Source organism: Histoplasma capsulatum, genomic scaffold (assembly GCF_000149585.1).
Source record: "Histoplasma capsulatum NAm1 scaffold_3 genomic scaffold, whole genome shotgun sequence".
NCBI lineage: Eukaryota > Fungi > Ascomycota > Eurotiomycetes > Onygenales > Ajellomycetaceae > Histoplasma > Histoplasma mississippiense.
The window spans coordinates 2,457,778-2,475,216 of NW_001813980.1; the positions used below are offsets into that span (position 1 = coordinate 2,457,778).

Below are 17,439 nucleotides of genomic sequence, written 5' to 3' on the forward strand. Positions count from 1 at the left end.
AAAAAAAAAAAATTCCTAAAATCAACTTGTCAGCAAAGGATGAGCACAATTCTCCCCTCCAGCAGCAAAAAGAGCATAGCTTTTAAGAAAGCATCAGAGAAACCTTGTCACCCCAATTGTCCCAAAAACAATCACCTCATTCGCATCCATCAGGTTCCGTCCCCCTTCCAGCCTCTGCTGGGGACCTGGCATGCCTGGGCCCTAATAACCACCCCGGCGATCAGACCAGCATCTTGCGTCGACATGGTGGAGCAGAGTTTGCTATCCCTGGTGGGAGAGTCCGTGGCAATGAATGCTAGTAATCAGGATCACCCATAAGAAGGCGATGATGTTGCTGGGCCAGAACGGGTTCAGGTGGGGCCTGTTTGGTGGGTTTTGGTTTTTAGCTGCTTGTCGCTAAGAGATAGGCCGACGTACATACATACAGTACATAAGACACACACAGGTTGCTGGGTCTGCCTCTCTGATGAAGAATAGCACATACAAAACGGAGCTGAATAAGGTGGAATGATGGTTAGACTGGAGAATTGAAAGGGAGATGTTTCTTCTTTTTCTTTTGCAAGGAAAACATATAGTGTAAAAAAACGTCTGTGCCTTGAATCCTGGGAGGTTCCTTTCTCAACACGAGTTACTGGTACCTAATTCAATAGGCTGAGTGTCCTGTGTACTGTACATGATGCGGACAGAGTTCCAAAAACCAGGTTTCCATTCCTGCAGCTGTGACGGAGAAATAAATCGCTGAGAGAGAGAGAATAAAGCACGATGACTGTAAAGGACACTGACTTTTAATTAATCATTATGGACCCGGCATTATTTTTGCCATTCTTGTCATTCTTTACTCGATCCGCAGAGAAGAATTCTTTCATCTGACGGGATCGACAATCAAGAGAAATGATGACAATGAAGGAGATTTTTCTTTTTCTTTTCTGTTTTTGCTTTTGCTTTTTGCTTTTTCCTCGTTTTGGCCCTCTTTTCTTTTTTCCGTTGAGTGGCGAAGATAAGACAAGCGCAGAAAAAAAGAAAATACACACAAGGACACAAAAACAAAAACAAAAACTAGAGCTTTCATAGACGACATCTAAACTAATCCGACCTTCTTAACGATTGTTGTTTGGCTGACCAGTGACAATTTCCACAGTACGGGGAGTAGATGATTTATTCGTTAACTACGGAGTTACGAGGAGATATAGTTTTTCCCAGGATGTTGCAATCTCGGCCTATGGTCACGATAGGAATCTGCTCCAGAACTACGGAGGACGCTTCTTATCATCCCAGCTCCCCAAGTTCCTTGGAGCTTTGCCCAACCTGTTTGTTTTTTGCTTCGTCGAGTTTCATCGTGAGGGCCCGCTGAGTTTTGATTCGCCCGTAGCTTGGCCTTCGCCCTTTCTTATCGGCCCGTTATCGCTGAACAGCCGATGGTCTTTGGAACTTTTTGTGTGTGTGTGTGTGATTTGTTTTTTTTTTTTTTTTTTTTTTTTTTTTTGCCCCTCGACTAACGACACTACAGAAAATTTTTCTTTGAGTTATTCTTACTTTTCTGATTACCAATGTTGCTTCTGGGCTGTGCAGGTAGTAGTATCATCGTTTTAACCAGAAGTCTTCCCCAAGGAAGGACAGGGGACAGGTATAGGTACTGTACTGGAAGTTAGAACTAAGTTAAACCCTCAACAAAACCTGTTGAAACTAGGGATAAGCTGCGATGGAGAAAGCCTCCCTCGAATGGGATCCACATTTTATCGACTATTGCTATTAATATTTTTCATCGCTGATTCCTCTCTCTGCCCTCTGGGGGCCCCTCTCCCCTGCCCCCTCCCCTTCCCATGCTCTGCCCGCTGTGGGGCTCGCTGTGCGTGTCTTGAATCTTCCTCAGTTCTATCTCAGGACAGGCCTCAGGTCCAGAATCTCCCAGGAATAAAAAGATAATGGCCTTGGCGGCGTTCGTTTCCCTGGAGGGGTGTGTGCGGGTGGGTGCTGGAACGGATTTTTTTTCTTTTTTTCTTATTTTTGCAAGGGCTCCTTGCATTTCGCCATTCGTGCATGGTTGTGGGTGATCCACTCATGCAGAGAAGCATGATAAGATGCATGCAGGCGCTGAGGGATGGTTTTGGGGGATTGGACGAATTCATTGCTATTGCTACATCGTACATATATCGTGACTAAAGGTTGATTATCCAATATAAGAGAGGTTTTGTTTTCAAAATATCAGGTAAAGGATGGATATATCTCATTTTTGGTAGGTTAGCAACGCAAAAGGTTGCAGCCCTGTCAAAAGGCTAGCTGGGGGGGAAAGACTTTTCTAGAAATCCGCAACGTGATAAATCAGGAATGAATGATACGGCGATAGCTTTCTCGTAGACGTCGGGGATTGTCGAATATTTCATGCACAGGCAGAATCAGACAATGCGATGACCGTAGCTACAGCCTCCGTCCCGCGCTGCTTCGTCCCATGTACCGGTACAAGCAGCAAGCCGCCGCCGTCCTCGTCCTTCATCCTCTCTGTCCTCTGCGTGAACTCTATCCGTGGAGGAAGCGGTGGCTAGCGAGGGCTGGACCGAAACCCGCTCGCTCCTTGCTGTTCCGCCCAGTCCGCCACCACCACCACCAGGCCAGCTTCCCTGCCCTTCCCTGCCCGCGGCCAGAGCTTGGTGGGCCGGCATGCGGCAGCAGCAGCAGCAGCAGCAGCAGCAGCGGCAGCAGCCTTTTCTCTCTCTCTTATTCCTCCTTGCCATTCCCCCCTCCCCCTCCTCGTCCTCGTCTGCGGCTTCATCTTCATCCTCATCTTCATCCTCATCTTCATCCTCATCTTCATCCTCATCTTCCTCCTCTCTTCTCTCCTTCAATTGCTCATCCCCAAAGCCCGTTATCATCGCCTTGAGTTGGTGTTCTGTTTGCTTTATTCCTTTTTGTCTGTCAAGTTTCTTGTTTTCTCGTTTCCTTGCTTACTTCTTTATAATTTCTCTCATTTCTCGTTCTGTCTACTCTTCTGCCCCTCCGTTTCCTCTGCCATCTCCTCCAGTCTATCGTATTTGCATAGAGCTGGGTAGCTTGGGAATCCACAAGGTAATTCCACCTCTTTTCATTCTTTTGATATATCCACTTTGGTTCAGCCCATCCTTTCATGCTGGTTGAGACCCCGTCGTTTTTTGTGCTCTTGCTTGATAACCCCTCGTTTAAGCATATTCCCGCTCAGTGCTGCAGCAGAGAGCAATCTTCTCCCCATATCAGAAGCTCTAGATTGCTCGATTGCCTGGAATAAACGCTTCCTCTGGCTTGGCTTCTCCGAGAGTTGGCGTCATATCCCTGCCTCTCCCTGCAACAACCAAGCCCATGGAGCATGGCAAACTCGTGCAGTCCCTCGGAGGAGGTTATCCCCAGGAACCTTCACATCCTCCGCCAGTCCATATTTAGCGGAACGGGAATCTCTCTTCCCTTTTATTTTGTCGTGCTCCTTTCCCTGCTGGAAGGATATACTTATCTCTCTCGCATTCACAACCCCCACCATGAAGGTTTAATTTTGTCTCATTGTCTTTCCCTGATATAGATGCTCTATCCACCTACCTCTTGACTGGGCATCATAGATCCTCTTCTGATTTTGCCACTGTTGGTATCTGTTTTAGTCCGTGCCCTCTCATCCAATCGATTTATATTGCTCTGATTTCCTCCGTGCACCAGCTGACCTAGCACCCCAGATCGTCTGAGCTTTGTTTTCTACTTACACCCTATAACACAAAGCCTGCGTCTCAAGTCAAAAACCGCTCTCAGCACCAAGCAAGCAGTGGATGTCTCCATTGAGATAGTGTTGCTTCAGTGCCAACTTGTGATATAACGAGTCGGCCGGATGCCCTACATTGCACCATCTCCCTTGTTCAATTCGCGAATACGTCCTCAGCCGGCTTCCGCTGGCTCTTCACCACCCAATGTCTGTCATGGGCGACACAAATCTGAGCCATCTGTGAGTCTTGCGGGACATTCCTGCGGTCCACCGTTGCAAAAGTCGAGCTCCTACATCTATCGTCATCGACGAAGCACATCCAATCCCCAACAAACGTCGAACCTGGGGCAATTAAGCATAGACCCAAACTCGCACAGGAGGAGTAGTTCGTCGTCGAATACCACCCCCGCTGCAGCATCATGGAAATCTCCATCAGGTGCGATGATCCTGACAGGGGCTATGATCTCACCCCCCGACTCCAAATCAAATTCCAGTGATGATGAAGGGAGAGCTACAGAAGGGCCAAAGAGAAATAGCCCGGAGGATCTCAAGGCAGCAATAATGTCGCTTGATCAGAACTCCATTCAAGGTCAAGGCCCTTCCAGAAAAGGACTTGGCTCCAATGCTACTTTAACTTCAAAACACACTCCATCACCATTGGATCTATCAAAAGCGTTAGCTACGGAGACGCAATCTCGCTTGCAGAAAGACGAATTAGGTGTGCCCCATCCCAATTCCTCGGAAGTAGTGACCCATACCCCTGAGGATAGTGACCGGGGCGAGGATGAAATGGATCTCAATACGAAGCCGTCTATGGTGCGAAAGAAGTCCGGGGAACTGGTAAGGCCTGCTCTTCGACCGAAGAGAAGACCCTGTAGTGCCCCAGGCACACCGGTATTTTCAAAGGCAGTCCATTTCGACTCTCAGTTGGAACATATCCGTCATTTCCTACAGCTTGACAAGCCCCTCGCCGTGAGCGCAGGTTCCTCCCCCGTGGAGAACTACGATGGTGATAGTGAATTCCCATTTATGGATCATGATGGACCACGCCAATCAAAACTCATTGAGTGGGAGGCTAGGATAGCTAATTTCCCAGATGACCCGAGACAGAGAAAGACAATGCCCGTCCGATTGGAGCGGATATTCTTATCTTCCGATTACAAGAATCTGGTTGGCGTCGTTGCCGTTGCCAACATTTCCTTCCAGAAGCATGTTGTGGCACGATTCACCTTAGACTACTGGAAAACAACGTCTGAAGTTGTTGCGGAGTATAACAATGATGTTCGTCGTAAACGAGCAAATGACGAATACGACACATTCAACTTCACTATCCACTTGGGGGATGTGGGGAATCTTGAATCCAAACGGATGTTTATCTGCATACGTTATAATGTCAATGGCCTTGAGTTCTGGGACAACAATAATCTGATGAATTACCATATCGACTTCATGAAAAAGCCCAAGGTGCAAAACGAGTCCAAGCCCGGGAGAGGATCCTCCACTTCTCGACCAACGGGTGCTATTCCACGGAGTAAGCCCACGTGCCCAGCCATCACGCGGTCAAAATCCGTGCCACCTTTCCCTGCAGACTCTAGGTCCAAGCCTCCCACTTCGTCTTCAGGACCAAATCGCCAGCAGCACAACATTTCTTCAGTGAACTTGTCTTCTTCTCGGAAGGATGATGATTTCCCCGATCCACCTCCTTTCCGAAGAAACGCAACTGCCCCTCAGACGTTTGGACACCGCTACGATTTTGGAGCATCGTTGTCAGCCGCAATGCAGCCCGGAAGCGCTGGTCAGATGCGTCGTGATATGACAACGTTTCCCGCCAACTCCATATCTAGAAATCTATCCGCCTCAATTACTGAAGATAAGCCGGTGAGGAGTGAGCCCTTCGAGCCTTCCGCGGCAGCCCCTCCAGGAGTTTCTCAACCACGTACATCCTCGCACGGCCTGATGAGGCATTCCGACCTTGCTTCGGGACAGCCCTACCATCAGTCGCCTATGTACAAGGAGCTCGTGGATAAGTACTGCTTCGTAGGTTTCCCAGAGCTCACGTAGAATACCATCCATGGATTAGGAAACTTTGAAACTGACCGCTCTAAAACAAAAAGTATGGATCCTCCAAAACAGGTTCACAATCGTCTAAACATTTCTCGCGAAAACCACATGCCAACGCCCCTCAAGACGGCGGAGCGACAACAATTCATACCCATTCCGGTGCAAAGAGCGATTTAGTATCTTCGCTACCGCCAGCATCGGTATCATCCCGGAACGCATCCTCAGAGAAGCCAAACAATGATTATCAACGATCGCCAAGATATATATCACCCAGTCGATCCCGGGGAACCACAGAACGAGGCTCTTCTCCTTCTAGCCCGCCTCCTGGATTCTTAACCCTTCCATATCACCAGTTGATGCAGATGACACTATCTGGGTCTCCTGCGCCAACTTTTATTCGAGGATAGACCCAACATCAACCCCGGTCCGCTATACGCCACCCATATAGTGACGAAGAATGGGGTAATTACTTTACCTTTTTCTTGGACGCCATCTTGAGTCACGACCAGTTAGACCGGATTGGATCAGACAGCAGAAAACGAAACGAAACGTAACGTAACGTAACGGAATTGGCCGCTTCTCTGTTCCCCCCCCCCCCCCTCATAACGAATTATGAAACTTTCCGCGCTATTTTGTCATGAATTAGCAGGCCCTTCGGTACGTTTCTAACACCGTTTGGAAATTCGACGTCTTGCCGCTGAACATATGGAGAGGACCTGTGTTTTGTGATTTTGCTGACGTTTTTCATGGTTTCATCATAGCCTTCTCGATTTCATTTCCTTTCCTGTTTTGCGTCTTTTTTATGTATCTCTCACAGTCCTTGTTCTGCTAATACGAGCCGCAACGATGATGAAATGCGGATAAGGGGGGGTATTCTCTTTTCTGTGAATGATCATGAGTTTCTGGAGGTACTTTTTCCACATTGAATTTTTGCGTCATGTTGGAATTTTTTTTTTTTTTTTTTTTTTTTTTTCTTCATGCTCTCGACGTCCGAGATATCAAGCATGATTTTCGAACTCTCTTTCTGTTCTCAACGTTTCACTTGGGTAGGGACGAAGTGCTAATATTTTGTGAGTCTTTTTGTTGGTCTATTTGTTTATTTATCTGCTTTTCGTTTCCTCGCTTTTCATATTCTGCTTTTTCGGGGAGGGGGTTGTCCTCCATATTTGTCCCTACTGTAACCTAACATGCAGGCAGGCGCTAATTTTGTCGTGGTAGTGAGCTGTGGCTGCATTTTATTGGGCGTTTTCTTCGTTGTTTTTTCCCTTCCTCCTCGTTGGGTGCTTTTTCATGTCAGGCGTCATTGGAACGGGCCAAAAGTGGATTTCGTGTTTTCCTTCTAGCTGTCTCTCTCATGTCCTTGCCCCAATTAATCTGTTCAGCGATGGCGGTATTCATGTTTCATTTCATTTTTTTTTTTCATAATCTACATCCGCATTGATCATTGAATTTTTTTGAAAAAAAAAAAAGAAAAAAATTGAAAGAAAAACAAGAAAAAGAAGAGAAAGAAGATAAAAAAGAAGTAGGTCGTTCCTCTCCAAAGTGGCTTTCTTTCGTCTTCTCTATCATCTCCGCTCCAATCGATCATACTAGTAGGATAGATGATGGGTATGGGATTTTGTTGGCGTATGTTCTCAAATGTTGAAAATAAACCAACTACAGATTCTTTCGGAGGGGTTTTCTCTCTCTCTCTTTCTTTCTTCACATAATAGTAATTCTCCTCTTACTCCTGCTCTTAAGCCACAGCAGTAAGTAAGTACTATGTTCCAGTCCCGCGCCAAGCCTGGAAGTCGGTGAGTGCATGCCAAGACCCCCCGCGGCAGAATCTGGGCTGAAAACGCCGTCCATAATCTGTGGTTTGCTGCAAGGTTTCCCACCCGAAACCACACCGGAAAGCAGCCTGCCATAACGACCTGTCCACTGCGCCGATTTTGCTGGGGAGAACTCGCAACAACCTTGACCCCATTGCTTAGTCGGTAACAACCCGAGGCTGGCTTAGTCATTGTCCCTGTTTCCTTTTTTTGCTTTTCCCTTTCCTCATTTTAATCGGTTGATTTTTTTTTTGGTTTTCTTGCGTGGAAAACTATTTAAACCTCCCTCATCCCCCAACCCCACACTGCGGGTTTTTTGAAGTTCTCTTTCCCCCCCTTTTATTACTCGCTTCGCTTCTACTTTTACTCTTTGCACCGTTACCTGCATACAAAAGAGACGCGTATTTTCGCCACGGTTCCACTTTTTCTTTTTTTTTTTTTTTAGTTTTTTATTTTCTAAAGAAAGATTTTCTTTTCGTCCTCTTTTAAGTAGATACATCATGACTGGACGTAAGTGATTTTCTTTTTCTCTGATGGTTGAACCTGGTCCGCATCCTCGTATCGTCGTCGTCGGTCGACTTGACACCTTGGCGGAGGGGGATCTGGCCCGTCCTGTCTTGGCGCCCATGCAGGACAAGGAACAAGGACACCCAATACAACTTACAACTTCAACATCCAATGATCCTCGCAACTCATATGCCATGGTTGTTACCATCAACATCTATTTTTATTCACGCCAGTGAAATGGCGGGGCGGGATGAAGCCAAAGCATCAAATCAATCATCGTCCGCCAGGTCCTAGATCCACACCTGCCTTGGTGGTGGTGATGGCTTGAGGCAAATTCCCCCCTCCCTCGTCGTCGAGAACGAAAATGGCGATGATGCTACTCCGACACCCGACATTGATTGAACAAGTTGCACCACTAGCCCACATCACTACCACATCACTAACACAATTCACAAACCCAACAGGTGGGAAAGGCGGCAAGGGTCTGGGCAAGGGCGGCGCGAAACGCCACCGCAAGATCCTGCGCGACAACATCCAGGGCATCACCAAGCCTGCCATCCGTCGTCTGGCCCGCCGTGGCGGTGTCAAGCGTATCTCTGCCAGTGCGTTTATTCCCCTTTTCCCCCTTCCACCCTTTTTCTTCTCCTATCTAACCACCTCGCTGTTCCATTATACAGTGATCTACGAAGAAACCCGCGGCGTGCTGAAATCCTTCCTTGAATCCGTCATTCGCGACGCGGTCACGTACACCGAGCACGCGAAGCGGAAGACCGTCACGTCGCTGGATGTCGTGTATGCGCTGAAGAGACAGGGTCGCACGCTTTACGGGTTTGGCGGATGAAAGGAGAAAGGGAAAAAAAAAAATAAAATAAAAAAAAAAAAAAAAGGAAAAAAATAAAGAGTCTTTTGGTGTTTTTTATGTTTGTTTTGCTTTGTTTTTGATTAATCTGGGCGTCTTTCACGGGTTGATTGATGGAGGCGGGGCAGGAATTCTTCTTGTTATATATGCTTACCATCATCGTGGGACCAACGGACAACGGGGGGTGGACTCTGAACTGGACTGGGCTGGACTGGGCTGGTTCATGGGTGCGAACTCGACTTTTTCACTTTGAAGTTTTGACGCTTTTCAATTTTCTTTTATTTATGTTTGTGTTTCCGACGACTTGCAAGTTGCGCGTTTCCCTAGATGGGTGTGGGAGGGAATTTTGGGATTCATTGGGATTATCGGTTACGGGGGAAATGTGAACAATTTTAATTATTTTTTATTTTATTATTGTCTTATTTACTTTTGTCTGTCTGTCTTTGAGAACGGGCGGTGGAATTGAATTGAGTGGAATTGAACTGAATTGAACTGAATTGAAAATTGGTATCATATTATCGTGCACTTTCAACACGCGGCTCATCACTGGAATAGCATTTGGTCTGCAAATGGATCGTAAAAGAAAAGACCCGTTTGCTAGTATTTCAGTATTTCCTCTTCCATGACATCAACCACCCCACGGAAAGGTTTTTGTCTCTTCGGAGCGTAGACATCGTATAACTATTTGATCCACTGGTCAAGGTTGGACAAGTTCTTGAACTCTTGCCAAGACAAAGAAGCCATTCAATTCCCCCCACCAAGCCACGCGCCAACTTCTAGCAACTCTGCTCTGCTCTGCTCCGCTCCGCTCTGCTGGCTCTCTCACCACCATCCCCACCTCGTGCCGTCGGTTCATTGTCCCGATCTTTCAGTTTTTGCTTGCTCTCCGTATCGAACTCGAGTGTGGCATTCATTATTTCAATCGAACTGTGTTAGTTAGGTTGATACATATGGGCCCCACCCGACAAGCAAAGAGAGGAGAAATCGAAGAAGCGGTTACAGAGGTTATACGGAGATAGCGAGGGGCCGGCTGCTGGATCTCTCATGAGGGACCGTGGGGGGGGAATATATATATATATATAATTGATTTCGTTTCGGCCGAACCCTTCGCTTCAGACGGTTACCAATCGGGAGAAAGGGAGAAAGCGGCGGGGGCAGAGAAACAATAAAATTACATAGGGTACATAAATAAACCAATAAGTCAAGTCAATCAATGAAAATGCCGGATGATCAAGATCCCACTTACGAGGTTTCAATTGTACGGCTCCCCCTCCTTCCCTTCCCTTCCCTCCTCCCTCCCTCAAATACCCCAGAAAACCACAAAATATCATTATGTTATATCAAATGGCTCAGGGGCGTCTAACTCATCCCTCCACCGGAACAAAAAAAACTTCGCCGCATAGGAAAACTTCCAGCTCTACTACATCTACCATGACCCCGACCCCGATACGGCAGCGGCAGCGGCCGCCACTACTTACCGCCCGAACAGTGAGGATTGGAAATCCGCTGTCCTGAGGGGCCCGGCGCTGCCAGCGCTTGGCCAGGCGGTGGCTGGTGCGGCAGGCGCGGCTGTGTCGACAATCTCGACGTATCCGTTGAGTTTGATTGTTACGCGGTTGCAGTTGCAGAGGCAGTTGAGGGGTATGAGGGCGTTGGAAGAGAGACGGAAAGAGGAAGGGAAAGGAAAGGGGAAAGGGAAAAGCAAGGATGAAGATGAAGATGTGGATGAAGGCGAGTATAAGGGGATTATAGACGCAGCGAGGAAGATTTACGAGAACGAGGGTGGGCTGCGAGGGTTATACGCTGGGCTTACGCATGCGACTGGAAAGGCGGTTGTGGATTCGTTTGTGTTTTTCCTTGCGTATTCATTCTTGCGGCAGAGGCGGTTGCGGGCGAGAGGGCTGCGGATGCATGGTAGCTTTCTGCCGGTGCTGGATGAGCTGGCTGTGGGATACGTGGCGGAGGCCTTCACCAAGTTGCTGACGATGCCGATTTCGACGGTGTTGACCAGGAAGCAGGTTGAGGGCCTTGCGTCAGCTACAGCAGCAGCAGTGGGGAAGGAGAAGAAATCACCCACCTCCTCAACGAGAGATATCGTCTCCGCCATCGTCGCCCAAAAGGGCCTCGCGGGCCTCTGGGCCGGCTACTCCGCCTCCCTCATCCTCTCTCTAAACCCTGCCCTCACCTTCCTCCTCAGCCAAGTCTTCAAATTCTCCCTCCTCCCGCGCGACAAGCGCAGACGGCCACCTGCATCAGCCACGTTCCTCTTCGCCGCCATCAGCAAGGTCATCGCCTCCTCCCTCACCTATCCGTTCTCCATGGCCAAAACGCGCGCACAGGCCGCCACCTCCGCGCCCACGTCTTCATCCGCTCCCCGCTCACCCCCGACCATCCTCCACGCCATCTACGCCATCGCTCGCACCGAGGGCCTCGCTGCTCTCTACGCAGGCCTGAGCGGGGACGTTCTCCGCGGCTTCTTCAGCCACGGCATCGCCATGCTCGCGAAGGACACTGTCTACAGGCTCGTGGTGCGTACGTATTATCTCCTGCTGGTGATGCTGCGCCGGTATCCGTTGCCGGAGGAGTTGTTGGCGCGGGCGAAAGCGCGGACAGAGGAGGTTGTGGAGGAGGTAAGGGGAGGGGTCGGCGGGTTGGCGGAGAAAGCCGCAGGGAAGATGGGTGATGTGAAGGAATCTGTTGTCAAGGGGGTGGGAATGGCCGGTGGGCGGGATGCGGGCATTACGGGGAAGACAGTGGATGGCGTGGAGGTGGCCAAGAGCAGGGTGGTGGAGAATGTGTACGAGGATTCGAACGCGACGGCGGAGATGGTCGGGGAGTATGTGGAGGACGAGGCGGAGGAGTGGAGGAGTATGTATCGGTGGTTTTGGGATAAGGGGAAATCGTAATTGCTCATTCATTCCTTCTCTTCTTCATTCTCTCCTTTACCCGTTTCTTTTTTTTCTTCTTTTTTTCGTTTTGCTCCTGCATCCTTTGATGTTGACTGTTCTGGATTGTTTCTTTTCCCCTTTCTTTCCCCGTGTACCCCCTTCGTGATCTCGGTGATTGGGATCAATGGGAATAATGGGCTTTCATCCAAATTTTCATCCAGATTGAGAACAGATTGTCTTCTATCGATGCTATGCAGCTACATACATACATACATATATATATATATATATATTATTTGGTTGAGGGTGAGGATGTATACTTACTTATTTGCCATATTATTCATTTTGCAATAGTAGTAAAAGAAGAAAGAAACCACAATGTCAATATAACATATATACTCTGGCCAACCCTGTTTAAAAAGGGCGCTGACATGGTTGAAGCGAGCCATCCCATACATAGCCTGTGCCGCAAATTGCTTGCCCATCTATCTATCTGCATACCATAGACATATATATATATATATAGTCCTCTGAACTGCCGACTGCGCAGGGGATCAGCTTTTCAGGTCGGTGTTTTCTGAAAGGGAATAAATTCATGTAACTCTTAATAAGAAAAATTAATCCATACATACAAATTGATATTCCACGGTTGACTCTAATCTGAACCGTTCAGGTGAGTAGACTAGAAAAAGAAAGTATATATTGTACAAAATATGCTGCTGGAATCAAGAATCCTTTCCTTTCCATATAGAAACATATCGGTTTTTTTTTTTTTTTTTTTTTTAGGGGTTCTTATTTTTGATCCGCTTCATTGTCTTCTTCGGCAGGGATAAGAACCCCGTTTTCCTCCAGGAGTTTGGACAACTCTCCATTTTGATGCATGGACATCAGGATATCACACCCACCAACAAACTCCTTGTTTAAGTACATCTGTGGGATGGTGGGCCAGTCCGAATATTCCTTAATACCTAAAACATAGAACGGGGTGGTTTTGTTAAATCGATTTGCATTGACAATTATTCATTTGGATCAAGCATCTTCCAGCCTAGGAAGATGTCAGGGAGAGAGGGACACACACCTTGCCGCAGCTCTGCATCCTCCAAAACATTGAATGCGGTGAACTTCCTTGGATCCACCCCCTGTAGTCCAAGAATCTGTATGCTCGCCCTTGAAAATCCGCACTGTGGTGTTTCTGGAGTCCCTTTCATGAACAAAACAACCGGTGCAGATGCCACTGCTTTCTCAATGGCAGCTCTTGTTTCGTTGGAAAGCTGGCGGATTTGGAATGGAAGGGTCCTAGTATTTAGGAATGGCGATGATCTCGGCTTGGGGAGAGATCTCAAAAGCTATCATTAATTTCAAGATATGATAGTTAGTCTCTTTCTCATTCTTCACAGGAATTTTTATTTTACTTTTATTTTCATTTTTTTTTAATGTGAGATCACCAGAAGACACACTTACAGAGCTCATGCCTATTCTTGCAACCATAGTTACAAAATAAAGTGATGTTAATTGTCAAGCAAAGAATTCATGGATAGCAAAAATTTAAACAGACAACTCCGTAGTATGTAGTTGCCAACCCCAGGCGCTAATCCGTAATAGGAAGCTTAGGACTCCTATCTAAAAATACCTTGGCCTTGTAATAGATACGTAATGCGACCCCAAGTCACGGGATCGCCCCGCTCCGACCTTCAAACCTCCGCCTCCGACTCGCGATGGCGTCTGTTCGTATTGTCTGCAGCAAACTTAGCTTCTCAGGTTCCTCATTCGCTTTCGCTTCGTCGGGCTGGTCCTGACGTTCTTCCAATTCGCCATACATTCCTTCAATTTCCCCATCCCCACCTAGATATGGCCCCCGTGAAACCCCAGCCCCAATTCGCACATCCGCCCTCCTGAAGTTCACTCCACGGTCTGCATCCCCTCCATCACGTCAATAATTTGTACATTCTGCATCATACTCGCTTTCATAGCCCCAAGTGATTCTCATACTAGCTGTATATGTAGACCATCATTATCATCTTCTGCTCAAACGGCATCAGTGCCACCTCAGCAGTACCAACCATGTCTCTCCTCCAAAACGAAGAGTAAGCGCACCTGTCCCGTTACCGCGACTAACCCTATCCATTGCTATAATATACCGGCCAACTAACTCTCACTTCGCCGTTAGCTTTACCATCTGGCAGCTCCGCACCTCCTACCTCTCCGCAATCAGAGACGGCGTCGGCGATCGCCTTATCAACGTCAACTCCTCCATTCTCAACACTCCAAGTTTCCGCGCTGCAGGCTGGTCATCAGCCCCTGGTGCCAATGCCTCACATATCAAACGCACCTACTCGCCTCCCATCCCCACCGCAACGGCCGTTACGTCAGAGTATTTCCAGGTCAGTGCAAGGCAGAATAAAGGCTTCGGCGATATAAATGGTGGCAGTGATGGGCACAATGATGCTGCTGGAGCCGTGGGTCTTGAATTCGGGATGGTGGATGATGGCGAGGATGAAGAGGGTGGAATTGTGACGGGCCCGAAGGGTAGTGTGAACACTATTACGCAGCGACAGCCCAAGCGGGCTGCAGGAAGGAAGGGACGGAGGAGATTGGATGTCTCCAGATCGCACCACCAGCAGCACAGGCTGGGTGAAGCTGAGGACAATGATAGTAGTGATCTTAGTGATGAGAGTGATGAGGAGGTTGAGGGTGTTCGAGAACCCAGGTATGGTTACCGTTGTCAGGTTCGTTCATATGATCGTTATCCTGCTAACCGTTATGCTTTCAGGTCTATACAGCAAATCAAGTTTACCAAAATGCCGGTCCGGCGAACACGTGCTGGTTCATCTCCAATACGGAGCCTGGATCGTCGTGATAATCCTGATGTTTTTGTAACATCGCCTTCACTGAGGTCCGTCAATGACCGGTACCGGAGGGGTTCGCTTGGTGCAGTAGAAGCAGCAAAAGCTCGAGCACGCAGAAATACGGGCCCTAGTAGCGATATGTCATCAGACAACGAAGCATACGGGCCCGCTGTGAGGAGACGGCAGATTCATTTTTCTAACCACGAGGACGTGATTAATCCAAATGACAAGCCACCAAGCGAAAAGCTGGATGAAGAAGATGAGCTAGAGGCAGGAAGCATCGAGGACGCCATCAATGATCACGATGAAGATTCAATTGTCGAGTCTGAAGGATCTGTTCTTTCTTCTGAATTCGGGGGCACTGCTGGATCGGGATCATTGCTGGATCGCGTCGGATCGTTAGACTCGGCATCTCCAATGATCTCCGATAAACTGCCATTGACTCTCGAATCACAGGGTAGTTCACCCAGGAAACAGAAACAAACGACTACTTCACCGGAGTTAAATGTACTTCCACCGCCTCGGCCCATCAGCACCGTTGAACCCATCAGTCTTTTGTCTACAGCGCTCCGAGCACGAAAGAAGGCGCCTGCCAACCCTTTGGAGATATATGCTGCGCTATCAGGCAGAGGATCCAACACAACTCCACTATACATCAATTTCTTTATTCCGTCGTCCTCCCAACCAGATGAGCCTTTAGATGTGCCAATTGTACGAGAATCGAAGGATTTAGATCACCCTGGTCCAGTTACCGTTGCCCAAGCTATCGGGCTGGGCCTATGGAGATATATGGAAGAACGCCGAAAGCCGCCACTTGAAGGAGAAATGCTCAATGTAAATCGGTGGAATCTCCGGATGATTGAGGACGGAGAAGTTGACTATGATTTCCCATGCCTAGCGAGAGGTAGACCCATCATTGATTTTACTTCCAACAACAATCGCGCCCCTACCGCGCGCGGACGGTCCAGGAGCAAGCCGTATGACGAATTTGCACTTGTGAAGGCGACGGCAGCTGAATTCGCGGAGAATGAGAAACAGTATCCCACGCCGAGTGCTGATGATGTCGATGAGCCGGAAATTACTCTGCCGATAATACAAGCCAATCAGGATAACGCTAAAAACAGGATGCTTGGAAGGATCAACCCCATCCTAGGCCAGCCATTTTCATCCGCGTTGAATGATAGCACCCTCACCCCAGCCGATCGCCCCGCTGTACCTACGTCATACGCCACACCTAGAATGGGCGTCACCAAGACATTGAAGGTCAGATACATTGACCTAGCCGCAACGCAAACAACCTCCATGAACACATCTACAGACAGCTACATCGCCGAAATTTTAGACTCCGTCTGCAAGAAGTGGGGCCTGGACAAAGGCCAGTACCTCCTTAAAGTCATGGGCTCCAACACCGTTGCCCCACTAGACCGAACCGTAGAAGCCCTGGGCAGTATCACAGATCTGGACCTTGTCCGCCGCCGATTCGGCACGGGCCCACTCTCCATCACCGGATCCCCAGTCAGCGTCTCACCCAACGCGCCCCTAATGGTCGAAAACACGACCTCTCACAGTGCCAGTTCCAAGAAGGGCAAGAAGGGCGGCAGTGGCACGGGAGGCGGTCGCATGCTGCACCCGCTCGCGCACACCCAGGATCTCCTGGGTGGCTACTACCGGCGCTACAACGTCATCCGCAAGCAATCCATGTCGTTCACGGCGTCGAATCAGCGCGTGCTCGCGTTCGACATGGACTACATGCATATCATGCCGGCGGAGACGGGCAAGACGCTCTTCGAATCGAACAGCAAGACGACGTCGATATCGTTTAATGACGTTGTGGGGTCGAAGGTTAGCCGGCGGCATCCGAAGAGTTTCCGGGTGGTGGTGTTGAGGGGAAACGCGGCGAGTGAGCAGAAGAGATATGACTTTGAGGCGAAGAGTGCGGTGGAGGCGGCGGAGATTGTGGAGGAGATCAAGAAGAATATGTTGCAGTATCATGTGTGATGATTGCGATTGTGGGATTCTGTTATTCCTTTTTGCCTTTTGCCTTTTCCCTTTGTACAGTACGTACTTTCTCTGTCTTTTCATTTACAACTAGGCGCTTGTGGGGTGGTGTATGGGGATAGCTCTGCGACGTGTTTAGGTATGTATATACTTAGGATTGAATTGGCTGGATTGTCTATTTGTTTGAGAGCCTGGAATGGACCCGGGCTATATTCATGTTTTCCTCTGTTTTACTTTTTGTGGTTTTTGAGAACTCCCCCCCCCCCCCCCCTGTTTTCTTCTCGTTTATCGCTATATCCGCGGATAAGTAAGATAGTGAGGGACAAAGCAGGGAAAGGAATTCAAACGGACCGTTCTCTTGATCCAGTTGATTCATGATTTCATCATTTCATCTCTTATGTTGTCATTGATTTTGGGATGTGGAAGAAGCAAAGGAATCAAGATACGCATGTTCTATTTGCAGTAACTAACTACCTTCTCCCACACTGAGACACTTCATCTTTACTATGTAAAATAAATGAGCACTGTGATATACAATATACAACAATGTGAGCGATACTCCCACGCCGCAGTTGACAGCAAGGTAGAGGGTATATAGCTTTCGAAACATAAAACATACACACACACTCAATAGTCCTGGGATGCTATAGACGTAAATAACCCTAAACCCGCCGCGGAGGTCCGTACCCTTCCCCCCCTAGCCCTAACCCTAACCCCCTGGCCTAACCAAGCGCCGGCAGCTGCGGTGGCAAGCCCG

General features: G+C 48.4%; 5 protein-coding genes across 5 annotated transcripts; 4 read left to right on the top strand and 1 right to left on the bottom strand.

Moving 5' to 3' along the window:
• Positions 1–3,926: 3,926 nt before the first annotated feature.
• On the top strand, positions 3,927–5,950 carry HCAG_03884 (predicted protein; the record flags this gene model as incomplete). The annotated part of the gene is made up of 3 exons (XM_001541736.1): positions 3,927–3,952; positions 4,207–5,749; positions 5,846–5,950. The coding sequence occupies 3 exons, from the start codon at positions 3,927–3,929 to the stop codon at positions 5,948–5,950; spliced, it is 1,674 nt and encodes a 557-aa protein (XP_001541786.1).
• A 2,134-nt stretch (positions 5,951–8,084) lies between these two features.
• HCAG_03885 (histone H4.2) lies at positions 8,085–8,932 on the top strand (the record flags this gene model as incomplete). The annotated part of the gene is made up of 3 exons (XM_001541737.1): positions 8,085–8,094; positions 8,556–8,693; positions 8,769–8,932. 3 exons carry the CDS (start codon positions 8,085–8,087, stop codon positions 8,930–8,932), a joined length of 312 nt encoding a protein of 103 aa, XP_001541787.1.
• Positions 8,933–10,169: 1,237 nt separating this feature from the next.
• Positions 10,170–11,856, top strand: HCAG_03886 (predicted protein; the record flags this gene model as incomplete). Its single annotated transcript, XM_001541738.1, has 2 exons — positions 10,170–10,208; positions 10,354–11,856. 2 exons carry the CDS (start codon positions 10,170–10,172, stop codon positions 11,854–11,856), a joined length of 1,542 nt encoding a protein of 513 aa, XP_001541788.1.
• A 774-nt stretch (positions 11,857–12,630) lies between these two features.
• HCAG_03887 (monothiol glutaredoxin-5, mitochondrial precursor) lies at positions 12,631–13,326 on the bottom strand (the record flags this gene model as incomplete). Its single annotated transcript, XM_001541739.1, has 3 exons — positions 12,631–12,806; positions 12,917–13,184; positions 13,300–13,326. The coding sequence occupies 3 exons, from the start codon at positions 13,324–13,326 to the stop codon at positions 12,631–12,633; spliced, it is 471 nt and encodes a 156-aa protein (XP_001541789.1).
• Positions 13,327–13,899: 573 nt separating this feature from the next.
• On the top strand, positions 13,900–16,682 carry HCAG_03888 (conserved hypothetical protein; the record flags this gene model as incomplete). The annotated part of the gene is made up of 3 exons (XM_001541740.1): positions 13,900–13,922; positions 14,006–14,545; positions 14,801–16,682. 3 exons carry the CDS (start codon positions 13,900–13,902, stop codon positions 16,680–16,682), a joined length of 2,445 nt encoding a protein of 814 aa, XP_001541790.1.
• Positions 16,683–17,439: the final 757 nt, after the last annotated feature.